This window comes from Clinocottus analis, unplaced genomic scaffold (assembly GCF_023055335.1).
Source record: "Clinocottus analis isolate CAN_PGR_092001 unplaced genomic scaffold, fCliAna1.0.p SCAF_25, whole genome shotgun sequence".
Taxonomy (NCBI): Eukaryota; Metazoa; Chordata; class Actinopteri; order Perciformes; family Cottidae; genus Clinocottus; species Clinocottus analis.
The window spans coordinates 6,677,931-6,702,021 of record NW_027175987.1 but is presented as its reverse complement, the minus strand read 5'-3'; the positions used below and the strand labels follow the sequence as shown (position 1 = coordinate 6,702,021).

Genomic DNA, 24,091 nt, shown 5'->3' with positions numbered 1-24,091 from the left:
ATCTCACCGCCCCCCTCCCCTCTTCTCCAAAAGCCATGTCGGCCAGCTGGCTGGTCGCTCGGGTGTCACTTTCCTGGCTCGGGAAGATGCATGCGACCGCACAGGGTTTTTTTTTTTTGGTTATTGAATCGGAGTCAAGCATGAACGAGAAAGCGACGCTATCCGGGTGGGAGCCAAAGAGCTCCGGGGAGCTCGCTCTGCGTGCCACAACCTACTCGTAGCGGCCCCGGAGGAGGAGGGGGATGGTGCTTCATCGGGCCATCCGGGCTGCACGAGCGGGGGACCTCGCGGCCCTCAGGGAGCTGGCATCCTCCGGTCACCTCTCACCCGTGATCGCCGACGCTCAAGGTGCAGGTCCGGTGCACCACGCGGCGAGGTGCGGACGCCTGCAGTGCCTGCAGCTCCTGGTGAGCGAGCTGGGGCTAGCGGCCGATGCCCGGGCCTCGAACCGGGCCACGCCAGCGCACGATGCAGCAGCCACCGGCCACATCCGGGAACTGCAGTGGCTGGTGGACTTTGGAGGCTGCAACATTGAGGTGAGTTTATCTGAGTTAACAGTGAGAATCTCTCCAGAAAGGGTGGGTGGGAAACCTACCCGAGAGTTTAAATGCCTTGGAGAGATGACACATGTCCAGCTCTCCCAGAAATTTCCATCAAATCCGTTTGTGTGTGAGTGTGTGTCTGCGCATATGTGTGTGTGTGTGTGTGTGTGCGTGCGTGAGCCTGAACTCGGGAGATGGATTCAGATCTAGCTAACTGATCCCAGAGTGAAGTTACATCACCGCAGTTGTAAAAAGGTACTCTACACTATGGTACCTTTTTAAGACGTATTACCAGCTGATTACATCATGTGGCGTTGACTTACTGGGTATCCATTAGTGTTATAAAGCAAGTGTAATTAGGTCCAGATGCTTCAGGGGAGCTATGCAGCTCTTTTTGCATGTTTCTCTGTTGTGCCTCAAAGTTGTACAGGTCTACTGTGAAGAACACGTGTTGCTTAATTGTTCCTTCACTGATTATTAAAGGAACCAAATGTCTTAGTTGGTAGTGCTCCTAAAAGGAAAAGAAATGCCCCGAATGAAACCCCTGTGCGTGTCTTCATAGTCATGAATGTGTATGTCAGTAAGCCTTTACAGCCTCTGTTCGTGTTTCCAGGACAGGGATGCTGCCGGCGCCTCAGCTCTCCACCTGGCCGCCCGGTTCGGCTGTGCAGAGGTCATCAGGTGGCTGCTCTCTGTGGGAGGAGAAGTCGAGGTGGAGACGACCTGCGGGGCTGTGCCGGCTCACTACGCCGCGGCCAACGGGGACCTCGCCTGCTTAAAGCTGCTTGTTCAACAGACTCCCAGGTCAGTTCACAGCCATCCTACATTTTTAATAGAAATGTCAGAGGTGCCAGCGCCCCAGTAGGTGATGGGTGTTAATGCCTTACAACTTGCTCAAATCGGGAGGTGGTTGGTAATTAATGTGCAGTCAGCCAATCATAGCTGAGGGTTCACCTGCTATTGTAAATTGAACAAAGATCATCATCACACCAATTGTAATTCTTATGTAATTCTTATCTTAGGTTGTTTTATTATCCTAAACACAAATATATATCCACATTGTTTAAAATCAAATCATATATAAATTAGTTTAAGCCACAATTTGTTTATCCCCCATGACCATCAGTTACCTGTAGTGCTTTAATCACCTGTATGATGGAGCATCATAAAACACACATATTAACACACTTACAGCAGTTTGAGAAGCTCCCCCATTTCCCAAATATGGACTAACTTGTCCTGAATTGTCGGTTTCACCTGTCATGGCCAAATTATCAATAAAGTCAAAGTTCAAATCACAGCAGTAAGAACTTCCGCTTAAAGTTTTGACCATCGCGTCAGTAAATGTCCCAACTGAACAGCAAGGCTGTCCATCCATTGCACATGTTTTTAGCATCATCTATTTGATGATACCAATACTTAACGTGACACATAACCCCACCCTGTTGTAGATCTCTGTTGGGGTACAGCTGTGTGGACCGCCAGACCGTCACCGGCGCCACCCCGCTCTATCTGGCCTGCCAGCAGGGGCACCTGCATGTTGCGGAACACCTGGTGAACCACTGCGGCGCCGACATCCACCTGCGGGCCCACGACGGCATGACCTGCCTGCATGCGGCCGCTCACATGGGCCACCAGGCGGTGGTGGTGTGGCTGGTCAGTAGAGAGGCAAGACGTGCATTTCCTACCACGTGAATACATGCTGTTTTCAGTCACTGCTTTCCATCCTTCTTCACTCACCCCAAAATAGGTGACATGCACCGATGTCAGCCTGACCTGCCAGGACAGAGATGGAGCCACTGCTCTGCACTTTGCTGCCAGCAGAGGGCACTATTGCATCTTGGAGAGGCTGCTTGGCATGGGTTCAAAGGTCATCAAGGATTACTGGGGAGGGACCCCACTGCACGACGCCGCAGAAAATGGAGAGCTGGAGGTTTGGCCGAGACTTCTTTCTTTACTTTTCCTGAGTTGTTTTTGTCCAAATACACTAAATGATTTTTTATATATATGTATATGTATATATATATATATGTATATGTATATATATATATATGTATATGTATATATATATTTATATATATATATATATATTTATATATATATATATATATATATATATATATACATATATATATATATGTATGTATATATATATATATATATATATATATATATATATATATATATATATATATATACATTGTTCTATTCTTCTTCTTTCAGTGCTGTAAAATCCTGTTGGCCAATCAAGCGAACCCTTTAGATCGTGATATTGACGGGTTTACGGCAGCAGACTTGGCGGATTACAACGGACACCATGAATGTGCCAGATATCTCTGTGCCATGGAGACAAATGTAAGCTCCCTCGCCCGTTTTATGCCACGCGTTCTCCTCCTCGGGTCTCTTCTCTTTGTGCCAGTACTGGCCAGCTCGCCATGAGCGCCAAGGCTGGTTTGTGGTCGACAGCGAACATCTGGAAGGCCTTGGTGAATAATGTTTCTTCTTCTAGATTGTGTAATTCGCACAGGGCTCGAGCGTGCTTTTCTCCAGCGCCGTTGTCCTCCACTCGGCCGGATGGCTTTTGCTCTCTGCTTTAAGAAGGCCGAGGAAGTGGAGGACGATGATGGCTTTTGTGCTCAGAGAGGCGCTCATGATTCCGTGAGTGCCGGAGGAGATTCTTGCCACCGAGGGCTCTCTGGGCTAAGCCCTTTTGTTTAGTGTAGAAACGACACGACACCCTTTAATGTGGCCGATGAATATTTTAGCGAACACATTGTTTGTGCCTGGCGTCAGAGGGTCAAGGCAGTTAAAAACCAGCCAGCGTTTAGCTCAAATTACCATTCACTTTGCTGTGTGACGACTCTTTATATCTTAAAGTGTTTCATTTTTCTTTTGAACAGCTACACAATAATTAGAGGATGACAGTTGATACTGGCGTTAAAAGAGAGAGCCCACTCCGTCAGCAGACTTGTTGAGCCTGAAAGCCTTGCGGACCTGTTCTCGTTTCTGCCCGCCGCACTCCACTCGCCGCCCGACAGCGCAGGCGACACAGCGATGTACGCAGAGAGTAACGCAAGCTGTCCGTCCTACAGAAGCCATTAATAAGTCAGCAGAGAAGAGCAGCGCTCAAACGCCAAGAGGATGATGATGATAGGGAGCCAGTTAGCGCGTGTCCGCTGAGCTCCCCCACCCCTCAGAAATAAATAATCCTCCTTCCTTTAACAATGGGGAGCTAATTAGTGCGGGGGCCATGGCGGACGGCGCGGACGCAGCCGGAGCCGCCGCCAACTAAGGGCCTATCAGTTACCCCTCTCCTGCGGCTCAGGTGGAGGGCCCAGGGCCTGAGCCTGTTACGAGATCCACAAGCTTAAGTTTCAGCGTTTTCACCGTTTTCATGCCAGGAACCGGCAACTGTATCCCTCTAGCAGACTTGGAGAGCAGGATGTCACTGACAATCAAGCATAAGTTTGATTGTGTGTCTTTTTTTTTTTTTCTTCCAGTCACTTGGAAGTGCTATGATTGTCACCCCTGGATGTTGTGTAAAGATGGCAGCAGACAGAATGATGTATCGGGTTTCTTGGCAACGTATGAATTGGACAGACAGGCCGAGAGGCTCGACGTGCACACAGAGGGGTCAACTGATGGAGAACCTGAACAGGTTAATTGATTTTAAACCCTCTGAATATTAGGATAGCAGACTATGTAAGGCTTTTCAAACCCACCGCGTTGCAGATGTGTAGGCGGGCCTTTAATCACATTTCTGTCGGTGTTTCGGGTTTGTGGGTCACAGGTTTGGTCCGTTCTAAAGTGTCAGTCCGTCCAGCTCATTTCCGAGCAGGACCCACATGTTGAGACATTGCCCGGGGGGAGCTGCATGTGTTTGGCCACTCACAGCAGGGTTAGACCCCACTCTTCCTCATCTCGCATCTCAGGAACAGCTGCGAACAAATAAACAGTGCGCGGCCAGAGGTTTACTTCAGATGCGAGTGCACACACACACACACACACTCGTTCGTGGCTTTTGCGCTCCGTTCACAGTGATCGGGCCCAAGATACTGTCGTTTAATGGTATTTTTAGAACACTTGGACAGAGGAAACGCACTGTTGTGTAATTCATCACTATGTTTTTGTCTTGGTTTCTGCTTTTCTTTTCTTTTTGCGGTGAGAAAGAAAACACATGCTTTAGTGAATTCTATTCATCTTTTAATAAAATATCTAATTAACACTATTTAACAACAGATCAGCTTTGATAATATTCTCCTGAAGCCCCCATCCTCTTTCATACCAGGTCTGTTGATCCCTCTCAATCTCACGGAGCCCAACTGCATCACTGAGGTAGAAAAACTGAACTGAATAATATCAAAAGCACTTATTGCTGTAGTATAAAGTGAATCAATTGCTGGTCTTTAACATACATCTTTAATATAAGCTACAGACTGAACATGGACAAAAGAAGGAGTGGTTTGTCCCTCACAGGGACCCTTACTACTTAACAGTACCTGTTAAGAAAAAAAAGAAAAAAAAAAAATATATATATATATATATATATATATATATATATATATATATATATATATATATATATATATATATATATATATACAGTGTCTAAACTGGTTTTTAGTGTATTTGTAAAAAAAACAATAACATTTTAAAATAGTTATAACTTTTAATTATTAAAAAAAAAAATGTTTTAATTATATTATAAAATAGCTGCTTTAACTTTGTGATTCTGTTTAGGCCAGCAGAGAAGGCCTCGCTGGCCTGACGGCCCTCCACATACATACATATATATATATATATATATATATATATATATATATATATATATATATATATATATATATATATATACATATATATATATATATATATATATATATATATATATATATATATATATACATGGCTGCTTTACCTATTCGAGATCAGTAATAATATTAATAATAATAATAATAATAATAATAATAATAATAATAATAATAATAATAATAGATCCATCAATTATGTAAATAATAGTTATTTGTAAATTGGGGAATTTTGTGTGCAGAATGTGTCCCAGCACTCTTTGTTGTTGTCAGTGTTTCCACATTCACACTCAGACCTGTTTTCTGGTGTCACCGTGCGTTTCCACTGTTGCAGCTGGCTAATCATCCCAGGTAGATTTGGTCCCCACCTTCACAAAACACCTCCTCCTTTCAATTGACCAAAGTGGAAAAAAAAAAAAAAAAGCTCCTGAACGCGCATGGATAAAATATCTCTTTTCCAGCTGCTCTGACGTGTCTTCCGCAGATACTTCCCTTCGTGTCCGTTGGTTTTGTCCGTGTATTGGTGACATTACTGGGCCATCCTATCCTGTCCCTTAATTATTAACCATGCTCCGATCAGAGTTTATTGTTTATTGCCTGGCAGCCCTTGGCCACTGGCAGGGATGCTCGCGATGGTGTCAAACGAGTAGTTGGTGATCTTGCGATAGTGTCGCGTCCACAACGCGGAGCGATCGCCCAGGGTTACCTGGCTGCAGGATTCGGTGCCTTTCGGAGTCTCGCTGTGCAGTGAGGTTTTACCCGAGTGCACGGAGAGGATTGTCCAAGGTCAAGGTCAGTAGGTTTTTAGGTCGGTTTAATCATCATTTTCATTATTTATTTTTGTACGTTTAATTGCTGCTTTTTGCGTCTTTTGCCTCCTCTTTTTGCTTCCCTACATTATTTCTCTTTCAGTGTTTGTCCATAAATAAGCAGGTGACTAAGTCAGGCTGAGTGATGAGTTTTGCAAGTTCTGTGAAAGAGCCACGAGATGTTTTGGCAATGTTCTACCGTATCTACCTGATCAGCCATCCGTAGTCTCTTTCGGTTACCCATGACTAACACTCTCGCTTTATGTGGCCATTCTCTGTTTTTTAGCAAATGTCTTTTTTTGAATCCGTGTTCTCTAAATGTGTTTTTTTTCTCATCCAGTAGCTGTTACAATGTTCCATTAAGAAAGAGACAAATATTGTCATTTGTCTTCTTCAGCTACAGTGGATGCAAAAAAAAAACTGTAAAAGTTGACAAAAGCACAATGTCCGTCAGCCTCGAGCATTTACCTCCATGCAGGAAACCTGAGAGTATTTTTAACATGCGAGTGGACATGTATTTACACTATAGTGTTCTGTGTATAATGTACACCGGCTGTATACATTCCACATTGCAATTTATCACCTGGAACATGAATATTTCATGTGGGAGCAGATTGTTTTTGGCGACTCCAGAACTACAAGACATCTCTTTAAATACACATGGTGTTCTGAAATGTCGAACCCACGGGGTGATTTCGCCGGTGCTGCGTGTTCCGGCAACGAGGACGGGCGCTGTTTCCTAACTCTTGGCTCCCTGTCTGGAGGGATGGGGCTGTTTGCGGTCTTCGATAGAGGGTGATTGGATCCAGGGCCAAAACAGGGCTCGGCTATCTATATCTGCGTGGCAATTGTGATGGGGTGCTGATGAAAACCAAATGCTCAGAGGCCACTGGATCTAATTAAACACATACACACACACACACACACTCACACACACACATTCTCTCACAGGCGGACCGGTTCATCATAGCTGCTAGGACATTGAACTGTTACGAGAAGGGTCACAAAGGAATCAGCCCCCCTCCACTCCCCTTGTTTATCTATTTACCGATTGCACAACTTCGGGGAAGTCAGTTCCTTTGCCCGAGCGGTGTCACAGCATATTTCGTGCTGTTGGACATCAAAGTGCCGCGTGAGAGGAAATGGCACGGACCACCTCACGGACACAAAGCACAACAGCATGCAGCAGCCTTATTATGGCTGCCTTTGATGTTTGGGTTACTAATAATGTCCTCGGAGAGCTGAATTTGATATGCATTCTGCATGGAGCGCATTAGGACAACGCAGGTTCATTAGAAGGGGGATCTAAATGTTTCCATACATCCGACGTCCTCCCGAGCGGTGTGAAGCACTGCCAATTATCCGGGGCTGCTTACTGGTTTTGCTCTCCATGCTTTTCGTCCTCAGGCTTCAAATGTTCCGTTTCTTTCAATATATGTATGTTATAGGTGTTATATCATTTTTAGCATAAAAGTATTGTTTCACTGGCATTATGTACATTTTTGAGTTGAATATTCTTAACTCCCTTTGCACTGACATGTCATGAGTGTCATTGTGTGATTGATTCATGTCCCTCACTCACTGTATGTTCCTTTGCTTTGTGCTCGCCTCGTTTTTTTTATTAGATGTGACCAGGAGAACTAAAACTCCAGAATACTATCAAGTAAAGTGAGTTGTAAAATTAAAAGGTACAAAACCTCTCTCTATATAATCAGTACGGAGTCAAATGTACAACAAAGAAACAAACCAGGATGTTCCAGGTCAGTGTGTTGCGATCTAATGAGACGCTATTCTCTCGTTAAGACACTGATTTTGATTTTGTTGACTGTATGAAATACTTTTGAGCATTTTTTATGGCACCATTTTTGCCAAATAAGTGACGCATTTTCTAATATTTGGTATTTGGAAGTTTTAAAGGGTATTATGTGTGACTCTGTCCTATTTGCAGACACCCTGCCCAGATAAGCCCATTGCGTTAACCGCTCTGGTGAAGGAAGAAGAGGAGGAGGAAGAGGAGGTGGAGGAGGAAGTGAAGGTGAAGCCGGCTGTGTCTCAGTGCAGCAGGGAGGACTACTACGGTGGCCTGAGTGACACATGCAGGGACAGTTACAGCAGTTATACACCCATGGACAGTTTAAAGGTAGACCGCTGACTTCTCCATTTTTTATCATTCTTTATAATTTCCTTATCCCACCCAAAGCTCATGGTCCATCACCGCCTCTTTTTTTTGTCCAAACTAGCAACCTGAGAGTGAAGAGGCCCCGCAGGCGAGATACCCTCAGCCCCCTCCTGCGCCACCTTTACCCTCCGCTTCGCCCACAGCCACCCAGCCTGGGAAAACCGCTGTCAGCAGAATAGGGCAGGTTCAAATCGCAACATCTGGTGAGATGAAAAAAAACATTTCTGTTACTGGAAGTCACTGTTCAGTGGAGGGGGAGAAAAAAAAGTGTGCGTGTTCTTTAAAGTCTTCTGATGTGTATTTCAGTTATTAAAGGTTTCAGTCAGTCCAAGACCTCTGGAAAGGAAATGATCATCACTGCCGATAAGACGATGCTGCCTGGTGCCGACCTCCTGGCTGGAAGAAAACTCCTCGGCGACATGAAGTCTATTAAATCCTTGAAACAATCAGGGATGTCAGGAGTCTTCACCGGACAAGCAGTAAAGCTTTCTCACTTTGTACGTCGGGGCTTTTTGCAGCGCGCTATGTCCGTAGCTTATAAACCCCTGCTGTGTCTTTGCAGAACAAGATGGTGGTCCTGCCCACAGAGGAGGCCAACCTGTCGGACATTGACTACCTGGTGCCCACCCACGACGAGCGAGGCCGTCCCATCGCCGAGTGGCAGAGGCAAGTGATGGTGAGACAGCTGCAGGCCAGGCTGCTGGACGAGGAGGACCAGAGGAGGAAGGTAACATCTTTCTGGAGGATGAAACGGGTTTACACCATGAATGCACATTGATTAATGTACACAAGATTTATCGGCAACTAATTTTTGATAATCTATGGATCGATTGCGGCCCCAAAAAAAATTCAGTGATACATATATTGTGCAGCCCCTTCAAAACAAATGCTCCAGAGCACAATTTGAGCTCCAAAATGTAAAGGGGAAATTGTAGTCTACTTTTGTGATGCTGCTCTAAATCTGGATTACTTAAAAAGAACTTGGAAATTACATCATTTATTTTTACTTGCATAAAACAAATCACTGAACACATTGCTCGCCAAGTCATATTTTTTAGGTTCGGATTGCAGTTTTACTGTATCATTACTTTTTACTCTCACGCCTCAGCCACATGAAATATATAATATATATATTTTTTAAGTTTAAATATGACATCCTGCATGTTTATCTGCATGCTGTTTGCCTCTCTTCGGATAGGAAAATGGGAACAGATATGCCAAAGTCACCTGGAGGTACTCCCAAGCCCACAATGCCATCCTGGGGCCCTCTGGTGAGCTGCTGACGGAGGACGACCTCATCTATGTGGAGCAGCAGATTGCCAACGTCTCCATGCAAAGGAACTGCAAGGGCTACGAGCTGGAGCTCGCCCGTCTCGCCGAGGAGCTCAGGCACATCCTGCCGGCCCCCATAGTGAACATCACCGCCAACACGCAGTTCCGAAACATCTCGAGTCAAGTCCCCCTGCCCGTGTGGTGCGGCCGCATCTCGGGCATTGTGAAGAGCATGTCTCTGCTCATGACCAACCTGACGGACCAGCCCTTCTGCAAGATGCCTAACACCGACCTGATCACCGTGTTCTCTCAGACGCCCGAACGGCAAAACTCCACAAGAGGACGCAGGGAGAGGATAGAGGATGAGATCCACCAGTTTGGAGTTTCCGTGCGGACGCTGAAGTCCAATTTTGAGACGCAGAACTCGCTTTCGTCCGATGAGCCTGAGGACATGTTAAGTTCTCCCGCACAGCTCGAGGCCACGGAGTCGGACAAAGAGCCGAAGGTGTTGACTCCGGCCCCGGAAACCGACCAGAACGATGACTCCGGCATCTACTACGATGAAAACGTTGCGGACGTTCTCGAGACCACCAGCCTCAGGAAGGAGCGCATAGTCGTGCTGTTCTTGGGCCACTGGAAGAAATCGGCGTACACCGTCTCACTAAAGAGCAAGGACGCAGCCGAAAGAAAGATAAGCAGTGGAGGCCTGGAGACGGGCGACAAGTCCGGGCCGGGTCGCAGGAACAGTGTTGAGAGCGCCCAGTTGAAGATGATGAACAGCTCTCTGGGACACTTCTTCAAGCAGAGGAGTGCTGTCAACAAAATGCTGGGAAACTGGAGGAGCATGATCTCCAGCGTCCCATCCAGACAGATACGCAGGTAAGGCACGGTGTGACCTTTATATAAATCATCCCTGTTCTACGACAGAAAGTCTTCACCAGGCAGCAACCTCCCGCTCTGCTGAGGGAATTCTGTGAGTCTTAAAACTTGCATTATCTCTACTGATCAGCAGGGGACGACTCCTCTGATTGTATAGAAGTCTATGAGAAAAGGACTCTACTTCTCTCTTAATGTATTCCCTCAGTAAACATTGTAAACATAGGTTTATGTCTCACTCTCTAGTTTCAAGTCTTCTTCAATACAGCATGATGTTCATTTAGTAAGTTGTGGTCCATTTAGAATCCATAGAGAGAACGTAACGTAGAGTTGTTGAGCCATTTTCAACCCTTGGAATGTCTATTTTTAATCAATTTAGTAAGAAGTGTCAATAGTAACACAAGCACTGATGTATGAAAAAGAAATCCATGTTTGATTGTGCAGTACCTTTTTCATAGAAAGGAAAAACATATTTTAAGCGGCACTAATAAATAATATTAGCTTGTTGGGTTACTCTGCCCCCAAGTGGCCAAAAAGGAAAATAATGTAGATAATGTAGAATAATGTAAAATCTCAAGAAGTTTTGTTCAGTTTGATTCAAAATAAAAATGATCTTGGACATTCAGGGTGCTCTGAAACGCTGTCTGTAGTGCTGTCAATCAATCCATTTGTAGAAAGTGACAGACAATGTAAATTGCTTGAATCGTTGAGGTCATTCAGCTGTATTTGGTGTTTAAGCTTATAATCTCTACTGAAGTGTTGATATAACCATTCCGTGTCCCCCACAGGCTCCACAGGCAGGAGGCCCTCTACTCCCCAGAGCAGTTCTTGCCCCGTCTGGACGGCGTGCCGGTGGAGTACGACAACCTGACCCTGGATCTCTTCATGCTGGGCTACTTCCACATCCTGGAGTTGGAGCTTCCCGTCGACGAACGCAAAATACGGCACCTGCTGTGTTTCGAGGTGTTCGACCACGTGGGGAGCTTCCCCTGGGAGCTGGTCAGGGACTTCCACATGGCTGTCATACAGGACATCGAGGCCGGCAACCGCGAGTGGAAGGACGGCTTCGAGGACATCAAAGTGAAGTTCTTTGGCGACACTGCGAGTTCGACCAAAAGCACCGAAGAGGTGGTGAAACACACCCTCCCAGAGGTTAGACAGGTCCCCAAGGTCATTGTGCAGACGCCTACACCGGACGAGGGCATGCTCCACGGTGGAACTGACATTTCCAGTTTTAGCAATGAAGAAATCTGCAAATACATCGACCGCAGCTTTGCTTTTTGGAAAGAGAAAGAGGCCGAGATTTTTTATTTTGAGTAGGTGCTTGTGTCATCTTTTTAAAATCTCTTTTTGTATCATTTGTAGTTATATTACATTATGGCTGGGTATGAAATCTGAATTTATTTGTCATTTCATTGTCAACCTTCAAGTACCGAAAGCTATTACAGAACGCTGAGCCAGACTCTTAGCCATGATTACTTCATTTGACCAGATATTGCCTGATGTGAATTAATTAATATTTTTTACTGTATTTCATTGTGTTAAACCATTCCATTTCAATGTGTTTCATAGGTTTGGACTTAGCTTTTAAAGGTAAAAATGATTTGTATGTTTATAAACAATACTATAAGATATTTAGAAGTTATTTTGGTACTGTTATTGAATACCCAGGTATGCATAAATTGGCAACCCATTTCGCACCATACCCAGCCCTATTACAAAAGCCAGAGTGCCTATAGTACCTGTCTGTGTTCTTGAGAGTAAACATCTTCCCAACACAAACTAGAATTCTTGACTTGGCAGGAAGAGGCCCAGTTCTGGAGTTGTAATTCCATGACTTGTTAGGCTGACCTTAAATTATTCATTTTTTTACTTATTGTGAAAACTGATTTCACTTACATATCTTCTTTATGTACCTTTTTTAAGGCCATTTTAATCAAACCACACATTTCCTCCCACTTAGATAGGTGCACACCACATAGTTGTAGTGTGAATTGATTGCTGTAACGTACCAAAACAAAGTCGCTGCTACGTCATGTCTCTCCGCTGCTCGCTGCCAGGCCTGTTGAGAATACTGTGTGCCTGTAACAGCAGCTGTGGGTCCCATGCTTGTTTGGAATCTGACTTCAGCACGGCGTCACTGTCAGGTCCTAAAAATAACTGAAAGACAGGCAGCTCGTCCCTGTGACTTGGCAAATGTTTTTCGCCACGCTGCCCACTCCATGTTGATCTCACCAGGCGCTCAGCTACAAACTGATTTTCTTTGTTGTTGCTGGAAACAAGATGAGCCTTTCTTCCGTTCTCTGCTTCTGCGGTGAGTTTTCTGCTGGTTTTATGGTTTCATTTGAACAGAATTAGATGTCGAGAAATGCAGTGCGTTGTTGGTGTCGGAGAGGATTAGTCATGCTGTCATGTTATACCTTAATAATAAAAAGCCAAAAGTACAAGACAAGAAACCTTTTTTTAAAATTTGGATCAAATCAGAAAGATCAACGAAGAGAAACGTAAAGCCAAATATCTTTTGGACAAAAATACATTTTATAGTTGTGTCATTTTTTTTGCAAATTAATGTCTTTTCCTATCTCTCCTAGGTAAGCTCTAAACTCGACCTGACCACCCCGTGCTGAGAGACGGTTTGACCCCCATTCTGAACTGAAGTTGACCATGGTGCGCAACGTGGATGATCTGGACTTCTGCCTGTCCTCCCATCCTCAGAGCATGCTGGAGGGCCTGCGCTCCCTCTGCTCTGACCCTAAGCTGATCGACGTGACGCTGAGCGCGAGCGGCCGCGACTTCCCCTGTCACCGCGGCGTGCTGGCCCTTTGCAGCGCATACTTCCACAGTATGTTCTCAGGGGACTTTGTCGAGAGCATCGCTGCACGCGTGGACCTCGGGGATATTGACCCGGACATACTCGGCCGCCTGCTGGACTTTGCGTACACGGGTAAGCTGACCATTAACCAGGACAACGTAGAGGGGCTGATCTGCACGTCCAGCCGGCTGCAGTTCCAGACTGTGAGGACCGTGTGCAGCCGCTACCTCCAGCACCAGATCGACGCAGCCAACTGCCTGGGAATCCTGGAGTTCGGGGCGATCCACGGCTGCCCTGAGGTGATGGCCAAAGCGTGGGCCTTCCTCTTGGAGAACTTCGAGGCGGTGCAGCAAGGGGAGGAGTTTCTGCTGTTGGGACAGGAGCGGTTGGTTGCATGCCTGTCCGACGAAGGGCTACAAATCCGGACAGAGTGCACCCGCGTGGAGGCCATTCTGAAATGGGTCCGGCACCACAGCGAGTCTCGGCTCGGCCACCTCCCCGAGCTCCTCGCCTTGTCCCGGCTCCCTCTACTTGGCCTGGACTACCTGGCTGACACCCTGCTGAAGGACAGTCTGGTACAGGCCTCTCCCAGTTGCAGAGAGGCGGTGGAAAAACTTCACAGAGAGGTGAGTGAGTTCACACCGCCTCCTTTTCTCTCTTATCTTTGTTTGCACAATCTTGAGTGGAAACCTAACAACAATCACACTTTTTGCTTTTGCTAGAAGCTGGATTTGACGCCAGAATACACAGACAGACTCGACTCCCTGAGTCCGCAACCAAACCTGCAAGAGGTGCTGTTAGTCATGGGAGGTCGCTCACTGGATGACTCTGACGATGAGAATGAAGAGGATGAAGAGGACAGAGACCCAAGGCTGCTGCCCAGGAACTGTGCCTTCTACAATACAAAGACAAGTATGAACTTCTTTTGCACGTATCAAAATGTCCACATTGTGTAAATTCAGAATCTGTTTCACAGCAGAGACTTGTGAAACGGGTGTTAGATTCCCTGAAACAGATGTGGCGCAGGTCGTTAAATGCTGTGTTACAGAAAAACAGCTCTGCAGGAATGTGGTCTGGATGTGACAAAATTGGATCATCTTCTCAGCTCCTCAAATGGTGGTTTCATGGAAAAGGATATCCACTTTCATATGGGATGTTCACAAAAAGAGATCTGGTTTTATGCTGAAGCCTGACAACTCCGGCCACAATGCTGAATGCTGTGCAAGAAAAGAACATTTACATTTTTTTTTTACTGCTTCTTGCTTTGTTGACCTGACTTTGACTTACTTTTAAGACATTTGTGGGTCCTTTCCTAATTTTTCTAGTATACATTTGTGTCACTTGCATACTTTTTTTGTGAAAACATGTATCAAGAGCCTCCTCACTCTCTAAATGATGCTCCAACATAAACTCCCGTTTCTTTCTTTTCCTTTGCAGAACAGTGGCATGAGCTCCCGAATTTCCCCAACTACAACAAGTGGGGTTACGCCCTGGTCTCCTTGAACAATGACGTGTACGTCACAGGTGAGTAAAGCACAAGCCAGGCAGGAAATTGAGTGGCGAAAGCCTAACAAGTGCTAATAATCAGTTTAGAGTAAAACAAATGTCAGGCTTTCAACGTGCTCTTGTCTGTCTGACAAAGGCGGCTCACGAGGCTCCAATACCAACACCTGGTCCACCACAGAGACCTGGAAGTACATCACTAGAGAGGGGAGGTGGGTCACCGTGGCACCCATGCTCCGGCCTCGAACCAACCACACGGCGGCGACGCTCAATGGCGAGATCTACGTCATTGGAGGTGAGACAATAAATGTAGATAAATGATCTTGCAAGTCCCTCTCTGTGTGTCTATATTTCCTGATATCTGTGTGGGCATGATTCAATCTAACCTCTCTCTACATTCCCCACCCCTCAGGTACAACGTCGAACCGCGTTGAGGTTGAGCACTACGACCCCTACAACGACACCTGGACCTTGACGTGCCCTGCTTTGAAATACGTGACTAATTTTACCGCCACAGCGTGTCACGGAAAGCTCTACGTGATCGGCTCGTGCGCTGTGAAGTACAATGCTCTGGCCATGCAGTGTTACAACCCTGTTATAGGTAAGGATGAGGTTTGTCACGCAGATCTTTATTGGCAAGAGATTTGCAACATTAATAAAAACCATTTTAAGAACTGTTATGTATTTGCAATATTTAAATGATTTATGCAATCCAGCTCAATTTCTAATAGCTTCTACTAAATTGTTTACTTGTTGTATATAGTAATTTAACCAAATATGTATTGCTTCATAATATAATTACTGTGCTGCATGGTGTTGTAATGGCTAGCACTGTCGCCTCACCGGGGTGTTCCGAGCCCGGTCTGAGCGGTCCTTCTGTGTGGAGTTTGCATGTTCTCTTCGTGTCAGCGTGGGTTCCCTCCGGGTTCTTCCGGCTACCTCCCACAGTCCAAAGACATACAGCTCAGGTTAATTGGTCGTGAATGTGAAAGGTTGTCTGCCTATATATGTGCACTGCAATAAAATGGCGACCTATCCAGGGTAATCCTTGCCTTCGCCCGAATGTCAGCTGGGATCAGCACCACCCTAAATAGGATAAATGGTTCAGATAATGGAATGGAGTGAAGATACATCAATAACTAGATATTAATATTTGTTTATTCATATTTGTTTCAACCCCCCCCCTCCGCCACGCTCCACACACACACACATTTAAATCTGCTTTTTCACATGTGATGCTAGTTAACTAGGTTTTTATTTCTTTCTGTTATAATGTCGTCTCTCTTCCTTGTTTATATTGTTCTGGCTTTTATTGTTTCTATCTTTTCCATGTAAAATGCTTTTGAGTACCCGTTTTAAAGCGCTATACAAGTAAAATGGATTATTAATTATTAGTATTATTAGGCTCTCTTTCCCCATGTGTTCTTGAGGGTTTATCATTATTAATCCACCCTTGATAAAAACAGCTGTTTTTTTTTCCCACAAAATTAATAGGAAAGGATTGAACTATTATTTTATCATACATTGTCTATATCAATTCAGTATAATTATGTATCTTTATTCTTTCTAAATCATATGTGTTTTTTTTCTTGTTTTTTTTACAGATAGCTGGATCAACATATGTTCGCCCTTCATCCCTAAGTATTTGTCCTCTCCTCGTTCTGTCTGTGTGGATGGCACTATATATCTGGTTGCTGACAACACTAAGAAAGTCTTCTCTTATGATCCAGAGGCGAACATGTGGCAGAAGGTGGGTTTCTATATCACTGCTGGCTATTTTGTCATAACACAGTCATACAAGTAAAATAATTGTTTTTTATTCTCCTTATTTTTTGCCCGTAGCTGTATGTTGACGCTCCCCTCTCTCATCAGGTCCAGCTTCTTCACATGCTCCATGAGAACGGCGGCCTGGTAACGCTGGATGGGAAGCTGTTTGTTACTGGGGGTCACTGGAAAGGCATGGAGGGGGACTACGGGGTGGAAGTGGAGATTTACAACCGAGCGGCCGACACCTGGGAGGTGGAGTCCTTCCTGCCGAGACTTTGGTTTTACAGCGGGGTCTGCACCATCTTCCTAGACCCGTCCCAGTGGCCCCAGCTTTTCCCCCTAGATTCAACATAATGGCCACCTGTCCTGATGGGACTAAACTCAGGGTCCAGAAGTTCGCAGAGACATGTTCCTCTCACAACTATGTTACAATGCAAAAGGGTGCCGTTGTGCCCTAGAATAGTGCGTTACATTATCCTCTGGTCTTCTTGGCTGTTTTTAAATGTGGCTTGGCTGCTGAGCTGGTTACTTATTATACTTTGTATCATGTGTTTGAGATCTGAATTTATTTTTGTGTGTTATTGAATGATGCTTGTGAATCATTACATCGTTGGAGAGTAAGTATTATTATTATTATTGGTTGTATCTCACTGATTTGGATGTGGAAATGCTTGAATTGATAATAAAATGTGTTCCTGAGGACTGGTCTATCAGATGTGCCTCTTTGGGCACAGTACTGTTCATTTTGCCTTTTAGAGACTTGATGATCATTAACCCATCGTAATCCGAGAGTTTGGCTCGTGGCGTCTCTCCTGCCATGGAAATACCATGGAAACACCGACCAAGCATTCTATTTCTATGGCAACGGGCCGCAGGCGCGTGGTCACCCTGGCAACTTTGACTGGGACCAGAATGGCCCTACTTACAGAGAAGTCACTCCTAAAGTTTCTTCCGTCAGTGATTTATTTTAAACAACTAGCTTTTTTCTTTATGCAGGTACGAGTTGAACACAAACTTACTTTCGTTTCACACTATTTGAATGACATTCTAGGTGTGACTTTGTTTTAGCACGCTAACTGCCCGCCAGAAGTTTCTGCGTCAATGAAACCGTTGAAGGTTTAACGGCGGTTGCTAACATTTTACTGCTTAAGTCGCTTTAGAAATGAGTTCTCAACGGGACCAAGGCGCACACTCCCCGAGACTGGAGGCTGTGATTCAGGTCGGTAACATGGCTGTTGTTGTTGTTCACTGTGTTAGTTAACGTCTGTTATGTTTTAACCTTCTAAACAGTTCACACGTCAACGTTAGAAAAGCAGGGGTAACGCGAGCGTGCTAATCGACGCTATTAAAGATGGCCGAATTATGTTTACGCCAGCTACTTCCGTTTCAGCGTTTTGATAGCGCTGGCTCATGCTATTATTGTTTGTTTACTGGGTCACTTGTAATAGAACGAAGGCATTTTTATTTTTTATTCTATTCATGACAAGTCACAATGTCTGCTGTGTAAAAAGGCCTATTAGAGACTGTGTAATAACCCGCAGTCTTTACTTTGTGTAAGTGGCAATAAAATAGCTCGGCATTCAACATTTTACTTGAGTAAGTGTGCACACATACTAGCTAACTACATATACTAAAGTACCTAACGCTAAGGTACTCCTGCAGGTTTGACCCATTTCAGAATAGCTTGCTGGAATAATATATGTTTTATAACTGTATAATAATCATAAATCATCGCTACTTTAATGTTGCAGCATGTAAAGGTGGACGAGTCAATTAATCCACAATACACCACAAATAGCAATACATTATACTGCTTTTGTTGATTTTTTTTTTCTTATAATAATATGGATTTTTAAAGTACCCAGCAACTCAAATTTAGAATAAATGCAGTGGAGCAGAAGCATAAAGTAGCAGAAAATAGAAGAGATGCAAGTAAAGTACAAGAAGCTACCTTAAATCATCCTAATAAATATCCACTCTCTACTGGTACTTGACACTTGTACTTTTCAGTACATTTAGCTATGGTAACCTTTTTCCACTACATTAATCTCTGTTACAGTTACTTTACTAATCAATAATCTTCATAAAACGTCATAGACAATGTTATGCATTGTGATACAAATTCCCTAAACTATACAAAGTAGTTAAAATGATCAACATGTTAATTCCACACCAATTATTTAGAATTTATTATAATGATAATCCAGTAATAAAGGCTCTCTTTAGTGTAATGGGAACAGTACATGTTTTTGCTTCTTCTTTTGTATCTGTAGGTAGTCATTTTGAATGTGCTATTCCGCCACGGTTTCCCCGTTGTCTAATCTCAACGAGTTGAGCCTTTTCTGCTCAGTTACGTGACGTATTGACTCAACTGCTGTGATTGTAGAAGCTGGAGGAGTCTCTGCTTCACTCTGACGGCAGCTCGGGAGAGAGGACTCTGACACTTGGAGGTGATGGACAGGAGTTCGGTGTCAGTCCCACGTGCGTCTCCACCTGCATCCGCCAGATCATCACCCGCAACCTGGTGGAGCAGTCAGCTGGTAGGAAAGACCAAATACAGCTTCAATTTAAATGGAACACACACAGCACAAACAATAAAGCAACCTTGCGAGATACCAGTGATCATTAGGCCCAATGTGGTAAGATTGACAACTCAGTATGCACGATCTGCTACTTTACCCCAGATGGAAGTTCTGAGGTCAGTGAGCTGGAGAAGAGCACTGCCCCGAGGGAGCAGCTTTCTTCGAGCCAAATGGATCGTGACCAGCTGCCAGTCAAACAGGCCAGTCTCACAGACAGGGTAGGAGTGACACAGGGCATCGGCCCAGGTCAAGCTGTGAAACAGTATTTACATTTTTAGCATTCAATGTGACCGTTCTATTCAAGCAGAATGTTTGAAACAGACCAAAATGGGTTGCGCAGGTGATGCCAAATTAAGTACAGTTCACCTAATACATATTGCCGAAAATGTAGTCTTCTCATGAGCATTGTGTTTTTGTCAATGTCAAAATGTGTAACCACGGTGATGACACTCACCTCATCCAAACCCATCGGTACAAACCACTAACCATTTCCCAAACTCGCTGTGTCTCCTAAATGAGACTGCATGTGCTGACATTGTTTCTTAATGTCAGATGCGAATGCAGCTCTTATGAGATTGGGTGTAAGTAATACTGTAGATGGTTGATTTGTACGTTGTTTTTTTTTGGAGATGAGATCAAGAACATCAACCACACTAGAGCATTGACTGCAAAAAAGCTACAAGCCTTTTGAAATGGAATATGGTTACAGTAAACATCAGTGTAGCACTGCTCTTTCCAGCAGGGAAAGCCTTTTGGGGCTGAACAAACAAACAGTGGGTGAGGTTGAAACAGCTTTGCATGTACTGCAGGGAAAACTGAAGGGGGGGAAGTTCAGAATATACAGTTACAGACCCACAATTTAATTAATGGAACTTGGCACGAATGCATGTTTTATGTCATACATTTTCTTTCATTAACTGCTGTAAAATTACAGTTTGCATTTTACAGTGTGTACTGTAAGCGTCCATTGTGTGTGTGTGTGTGTGTGTGTGTGTGTGTGTGTGTGTGTGTGTGTGTGTGTGTGTGTGTGTGTGTGTGTGTGTGTGTGTGTGGGGAAACATGTGTGTTTGTAAGTGTAAATAAGAGAGGGGAGGGTGGTTCATGAAGGGTTTCCTTGTGGTCTGTTCAGATAGACTCAGGCCCCCTGTGCTCATGAGGACCGGCGTCTCCCTTCATAGCCCCCCATGGTTGCCCCTCCATGTCGCGGCTGCTGTTTTGGAGGAAAATTGGGAAGGTCACTGGCCTCCTCCCTTGAGACCGTCGAAGAAAAAGCTCATTTTTCACGGTGCACAAAGCAGCCATTTGTGATAACACTGCCCTCATTCTGCCGCTTAAATCTAATGAACTCCGACTGCTTGCCTTACTCTTGGAATTTATTTTAAAACCAAGTCTATAAATATTACTTCATTACTTCATTCGTTAGGCGGATATATATATATATATATATATATATATATATATATATATATATATATATATATATATATATATATATATATATATATATATTTATTTATTTATTTGGGTGATATTTTAGGATGTGTGAAAAGGCACAAAAAAAGGAAAAAAATACAAGCAAATGTTTGATATTTGACACTAGCAATTTGAAGAGTGCAGGACTGCAGGGTTAGCACTAGACCTAATTTTTTTCTTCTTCTCTAAAATAGCAGAAGTTCTAACTGTTAACGCAGCCACGTGTTTTTTTCTGCTAGCTTCTCAAAAGTCAAGAGGTTCATTTCAAGAGTCCTGTTGGGACTCATCTCTTTCAGTGAGAGACTTTTCCCTGCAGAACAGCATAGTTGTTTGGCAGTTTTGCTGTGATGTGATGTTAATGCAGTGTGCTAAACATTGCCCCGCAGCCACATTCGCTGCCCTTGCTGTGGCATCTGTGTGGAGGTAGAGTTGCTTTTTCTGTAAATAACATCATTTTGTGACTCCATCTGTGCTTTTATAAATAACAGAATAAAGAAAATTACAATAACTTTCAATTAAACCAGATTGTGATATGTGAGCATCAGGTTGTAGCAGTATTAATGGCTCAGTTAGCTGCTTTCCTCTACGCATATTTTTAAAACGGGGTTGTAGATTTGATACGCATGCTCTCAGTTCACGCTCCATGTTGAGATGATCTTTTTCGGTTTTGAGAGACTGAACAAGCTGAAAAGACGATCCGATCAATAAAATACGGCCGTTTAGTTTGTTTAATAACAGAACAAGGTGTAGACCTGTTCTATAGGAAAGAGAACCGTAAATTACTTTTGTGATCTGGCGATATAGAGAAAATTACAGGGCGGCGCCCCGCCCCCTAATATAATGGTAGGGGAAACACTGCAGTGTGTAATGTTCATTCGCTTTCAGTAGTACCATGCAATGATGATAGGAAATCTGGTTGTTTGGTTGTAAGGCGAACCAAATGACATATTGCATTCTTGTAGTTATTCTTTCCATGTGAAGAGATTTGTCAGATTGAGTCCATAGAAGCAAAACATAGTATGTTAATGAAAAAATAAATAAGTAAATATTAGAACATAAAAAAATAAATGAGAAAAATTATTAATTTTTGCCCTATTTACATCCATTATGTGTCTTAAGTGAATAACTTTCACTGTATATTTTGTTATGATGTTACTTTCGGGAAGTTTGCTGATCCATGAGATCTTGATCTTTTGTATGGAGTACTGTGATTGGAATGTTTCCTGATCCCTCCATCCATTCCTCTCTTTCAACTTGCGCCATACCTTTTGGGATCAGGTTAATGCATTGCGACAGGATATTCTGCCGATCAGTTAGCTTTAGAGATTTTAGTGGTGGGCTTTTGGGACAGACCCAAGCTCGCAGGTACCCATGTTTCCAGTTGTGCTAACCTAAGCTAACCAACTGCTGATGGTAGACATGCTTGAGAGTGTAATCAATGTTCTCCTCTAACTCTTTTGCAAGAAAGTGAAATAGTATGTTTCCCAAAATGTTTACCATTCCTTGGTAAAGTGTTTTGAAAAGTGTTCCTTTCAGTTTGAAACAAGGTTGCCCTCTTTGAGATTTATTCTTGGAAGACGATGCTAAAAATGATGCCCAACTACCCAAAGTTTCTTTCTGAAACCCATTTGACACTCTTCGTGTCAGAAACATACAAAATTATCCTGAATCCCTGTTTTCCCCCGGCTTTCCTTCAGTCTCTTTACCTGACAGGGGACTATTGACGCAATGTTGGTGAAGTCACACCTGGACTCTGAAAGCCGTCCTTTGTGTCTCCGTTAAGTCACTCGTGTGATCTCTGATGACCCCAGAAAATGACACTTGAACCGGGATAAACCTTGACCGAGTTTGTGAGTCGGATGGCCTCTGTAGGTTGGAGAACATGTTGGGGGGATTCTGAACCCTGTGTGTTGCTTTTGGAGCCCTGTCAGTGTGCATTTTTTCAGACATAGACCATCTATACCATATTGCCTGAACACTTAGCAAGCGGTTGCACAATACTGCAGTGTGGCAGTCTGCTTGATAAAGATAAACTCTCGCTGAATGATTTCTGACACCAACTGCCATTTGCCAGTGCCCTCCGCAATCTCTGAATCCCCTGGGTCTCTGCATAAGAACCCTGTCAAACATAGTTGGAGCAGATAAAGTCTGTTGTTAGGGATTGTGTTACTGTCCCCTGGCCCCCCACCCCACTCTTGTCCCAGTTTGTGTTTCTGTTTTTCTTACTGGCACAAACCCACTCGTTTAGGCTGCAGTTTAAATAGAGTGTTGCCAAAAAGTCTGACTCTCAACTATCATGAAATTGTAAAAATGAAGTGCCGACCCTGGAGCAAGTACTCTCGAAAGCCCATCACCCAGCGTTGAATCTTCATTAAAAGTATTCCATTAAACCTTTTCAACGTTTGACGTTTGGCTACTTGTGTTACCTGACTTTAAAGTTAGAAGTGAAACGCACTTTTTTAGTGCTTTTTCACATGTCAGGAGAACCTAATCAGATGTGAAGTCTTGAACTGTCCGACTTCGTGTGTAGGTTTTGTGCAGCATTGTCCTCACCGGGGGGCATTGTGTTAAGTGCTGCAAGGCCAGCCACATGCTTGTGAGTACACAGTGTGTATTATTAGTTTGGCTGTATTTACACAGATCACTTGTATCCCCCCGTATGCCATCACAGCAGCTGTCCCCAAAGCCATGAGGTTCACTCCATGGTAACACACTCACAGCAACTCCCCCTCCCTGTCCCTATTCTCCCTGTTTGTTATCCCACGTTGTGTAATTACCGACAGCGACGATACATAAACAGCTTTCACAATCAGCTGGGGCTCCTTCACAGAGTCAGCACTCAGGGGGTAATTTGAGGGGAAGGGGGAAGGGGCATGTTGTTAAAGTGGGATAGTACGTTTTTTGGGCAGCTTGGGGGCGATGGACATCCGCTCCAGCTGTGTTTAGGAATCTGACAGATAGTGCACTCCATTAATTCCCTTTATTAAGCCTCTGAGCCCAGGCCAAGCCAGGGAAAACGATTGCAGCTGTAACCCTTCACATGCTGGCTGGACTGTGGACTCAGGGCCGGATTTTGCTTCGCAAGATATAGGACGGAGGATGTGGACGAGTTGCTGGATGTGCCTGAAGATGTATCTTTGTGTAGATAAACAGGCATGGATGTTCATAGTGCAGAAATGCAAAGCAAAGGCCAAAACAGTTTTATAAAACAATCAATAAACTGGTGAGTTATCAGATCTCTAAATGTTGTAACATTAGGTCAGTGAGAGAATATTGTAATCATAACTTGGTAACCAAAATGGATTTGGTTTTGATCTACCACATAAGCAATTCAGCAAGTTTTGGCCCACACACCAAAGCCTCCACAAGGGCCTTGAAAATTATTTTCTTCTTGCTTGTTGGCAAATGAATCAAAGCAAGATAATCCCTTGATGTTGTTTGAAATTTTTATCAAAAGAGACAATGCAA

At 44.1% G+C, this 24,091-nt stretch overlaps 3 protein-coding genes and 1 long non-coding RNA gene across 18 annotated transcripts in view; 3 read left to right on the top strand and 1 right to left on the bottom strand.

The window, feature by feature from the left end:
* Nucleotides 1–242: 242 nt before the first annotated feature.
* espnla (espin like a) lies at nucleotides 243–12,441 on the top strand. The gene is made up of 11 exons (XM_068591152.1): nucleotides 243–536; nucleotides 1,156–1,346; nucleotides 2,012–2,198; nucleotides 2,293–2,475; nucleotides 2,766–2,897; nucleotides 8,108–8,299; nucleotides 8,400–8,541; nucleotides 8,645–8,817; nucleotides 8,901–9,065; nucleotides 9,537–10,489; nucleotides 11,275–12,441. The coding sequence occupies exons 1-11, from the start codon at nucleotides 243–245 to the stop codon at nucleotides 11,804–11,806; spliced, it is 3,144 nt and encodes a 1,047-aa protein (XP_068447253.1). The 3' UTR covers nucleotides 11,807–12,441.
* On the bottom strand, nucleotides 4,295–19,531 carry LOC137794420 (uncharacterized). Of its 4 annotated transcripts, none has more exons than XR_011078298.1 (3): nucleotides 19,248–19,525; nucleotides 18,941–19,105; nucleotides 4,295–4,480 (listed from the first exon to the last, which is right to left on the bottom strand). It is a non-coding gene; the product is annotated as an uncharacterized lncRNA (long non-coding RNA). The 4 variants fall into 4 exon arrangements; XR_011078299.1 differs by lacking the exon at nucleotides 4,295–4,480 and adding an exon at nucleotides 8,386–9,076; XR_011078297.1 differs by lacking the exon at nucleotides 4,295–4,480 and having other exon boundaries at nucleotides 18,734–19,105; nucleotides 19,248–19,402; nucleotides 19,517–19,531.
* Nucleotides 12,625–17,276, top strand: klhl30 (kelch-like family member 30). The gene is made up of 8 exons (XM_068591438.1): nucleotides 12,625–12,800; nucleotides 13,078–13,924; nucleotides 14,021–14,210; nucleotides 14,736–14,822; nucleotides 14,941–15,096; nucleotides 15,214–15,402; nucleotides 16,406–16,551; nucleotides 16,674–17,276. Exons 2-8 carry the CDS (start codon nucleotides 13,151–13,153, stop codon nucleotides 16,920–16,922), a joined length of 1,791 nt encoding a protein of 596 aa, XP_068447539.1. The 5' UTR covers nucleotides 12,625–12,800; nucleotides 13,078–13,150; the 3' UTR covers nucleotides 16,923–17,276.
* crocc2 (ciliary rootlet coiled-coil, rootletin family member 2) overlaps nucleotides 17,460–24,091 on the top strand; it is a 33,349-nt gene continuing 26,717 nt past the window's right edge. For 7 of the 12 annotated variants that reach the window (XM_068591142.1, XM_068591146.1, XM_068591138.1 and 4 more), the window contains exons 1-3: nucleotides 17,462–17,787; nucleotides 18,955–19,108; nucleotides 19,253–19,368. In XM_068591142.1, the coding sequence (XP_068447243.1) occupies nucleotides 17,731–17,787; nucleotides 18,955–19,108; nucleotides 19,253–19,368 (327 nt within the window). In that variant the 5' untranslated portion in view covers nucleotides 17,462–17,730. Of the gene's footprint in view, nucleotides 17,788–18,841; nucleotides 19,109–19,252; nucleotides 19,369–24,091 lie in introns of all 12 variants that reach the window. The other 5 variants (XM_068591140.1, XM_068591137.1, XM_068591139.1 and 2 more) reach the window with 5 other exon arrangements.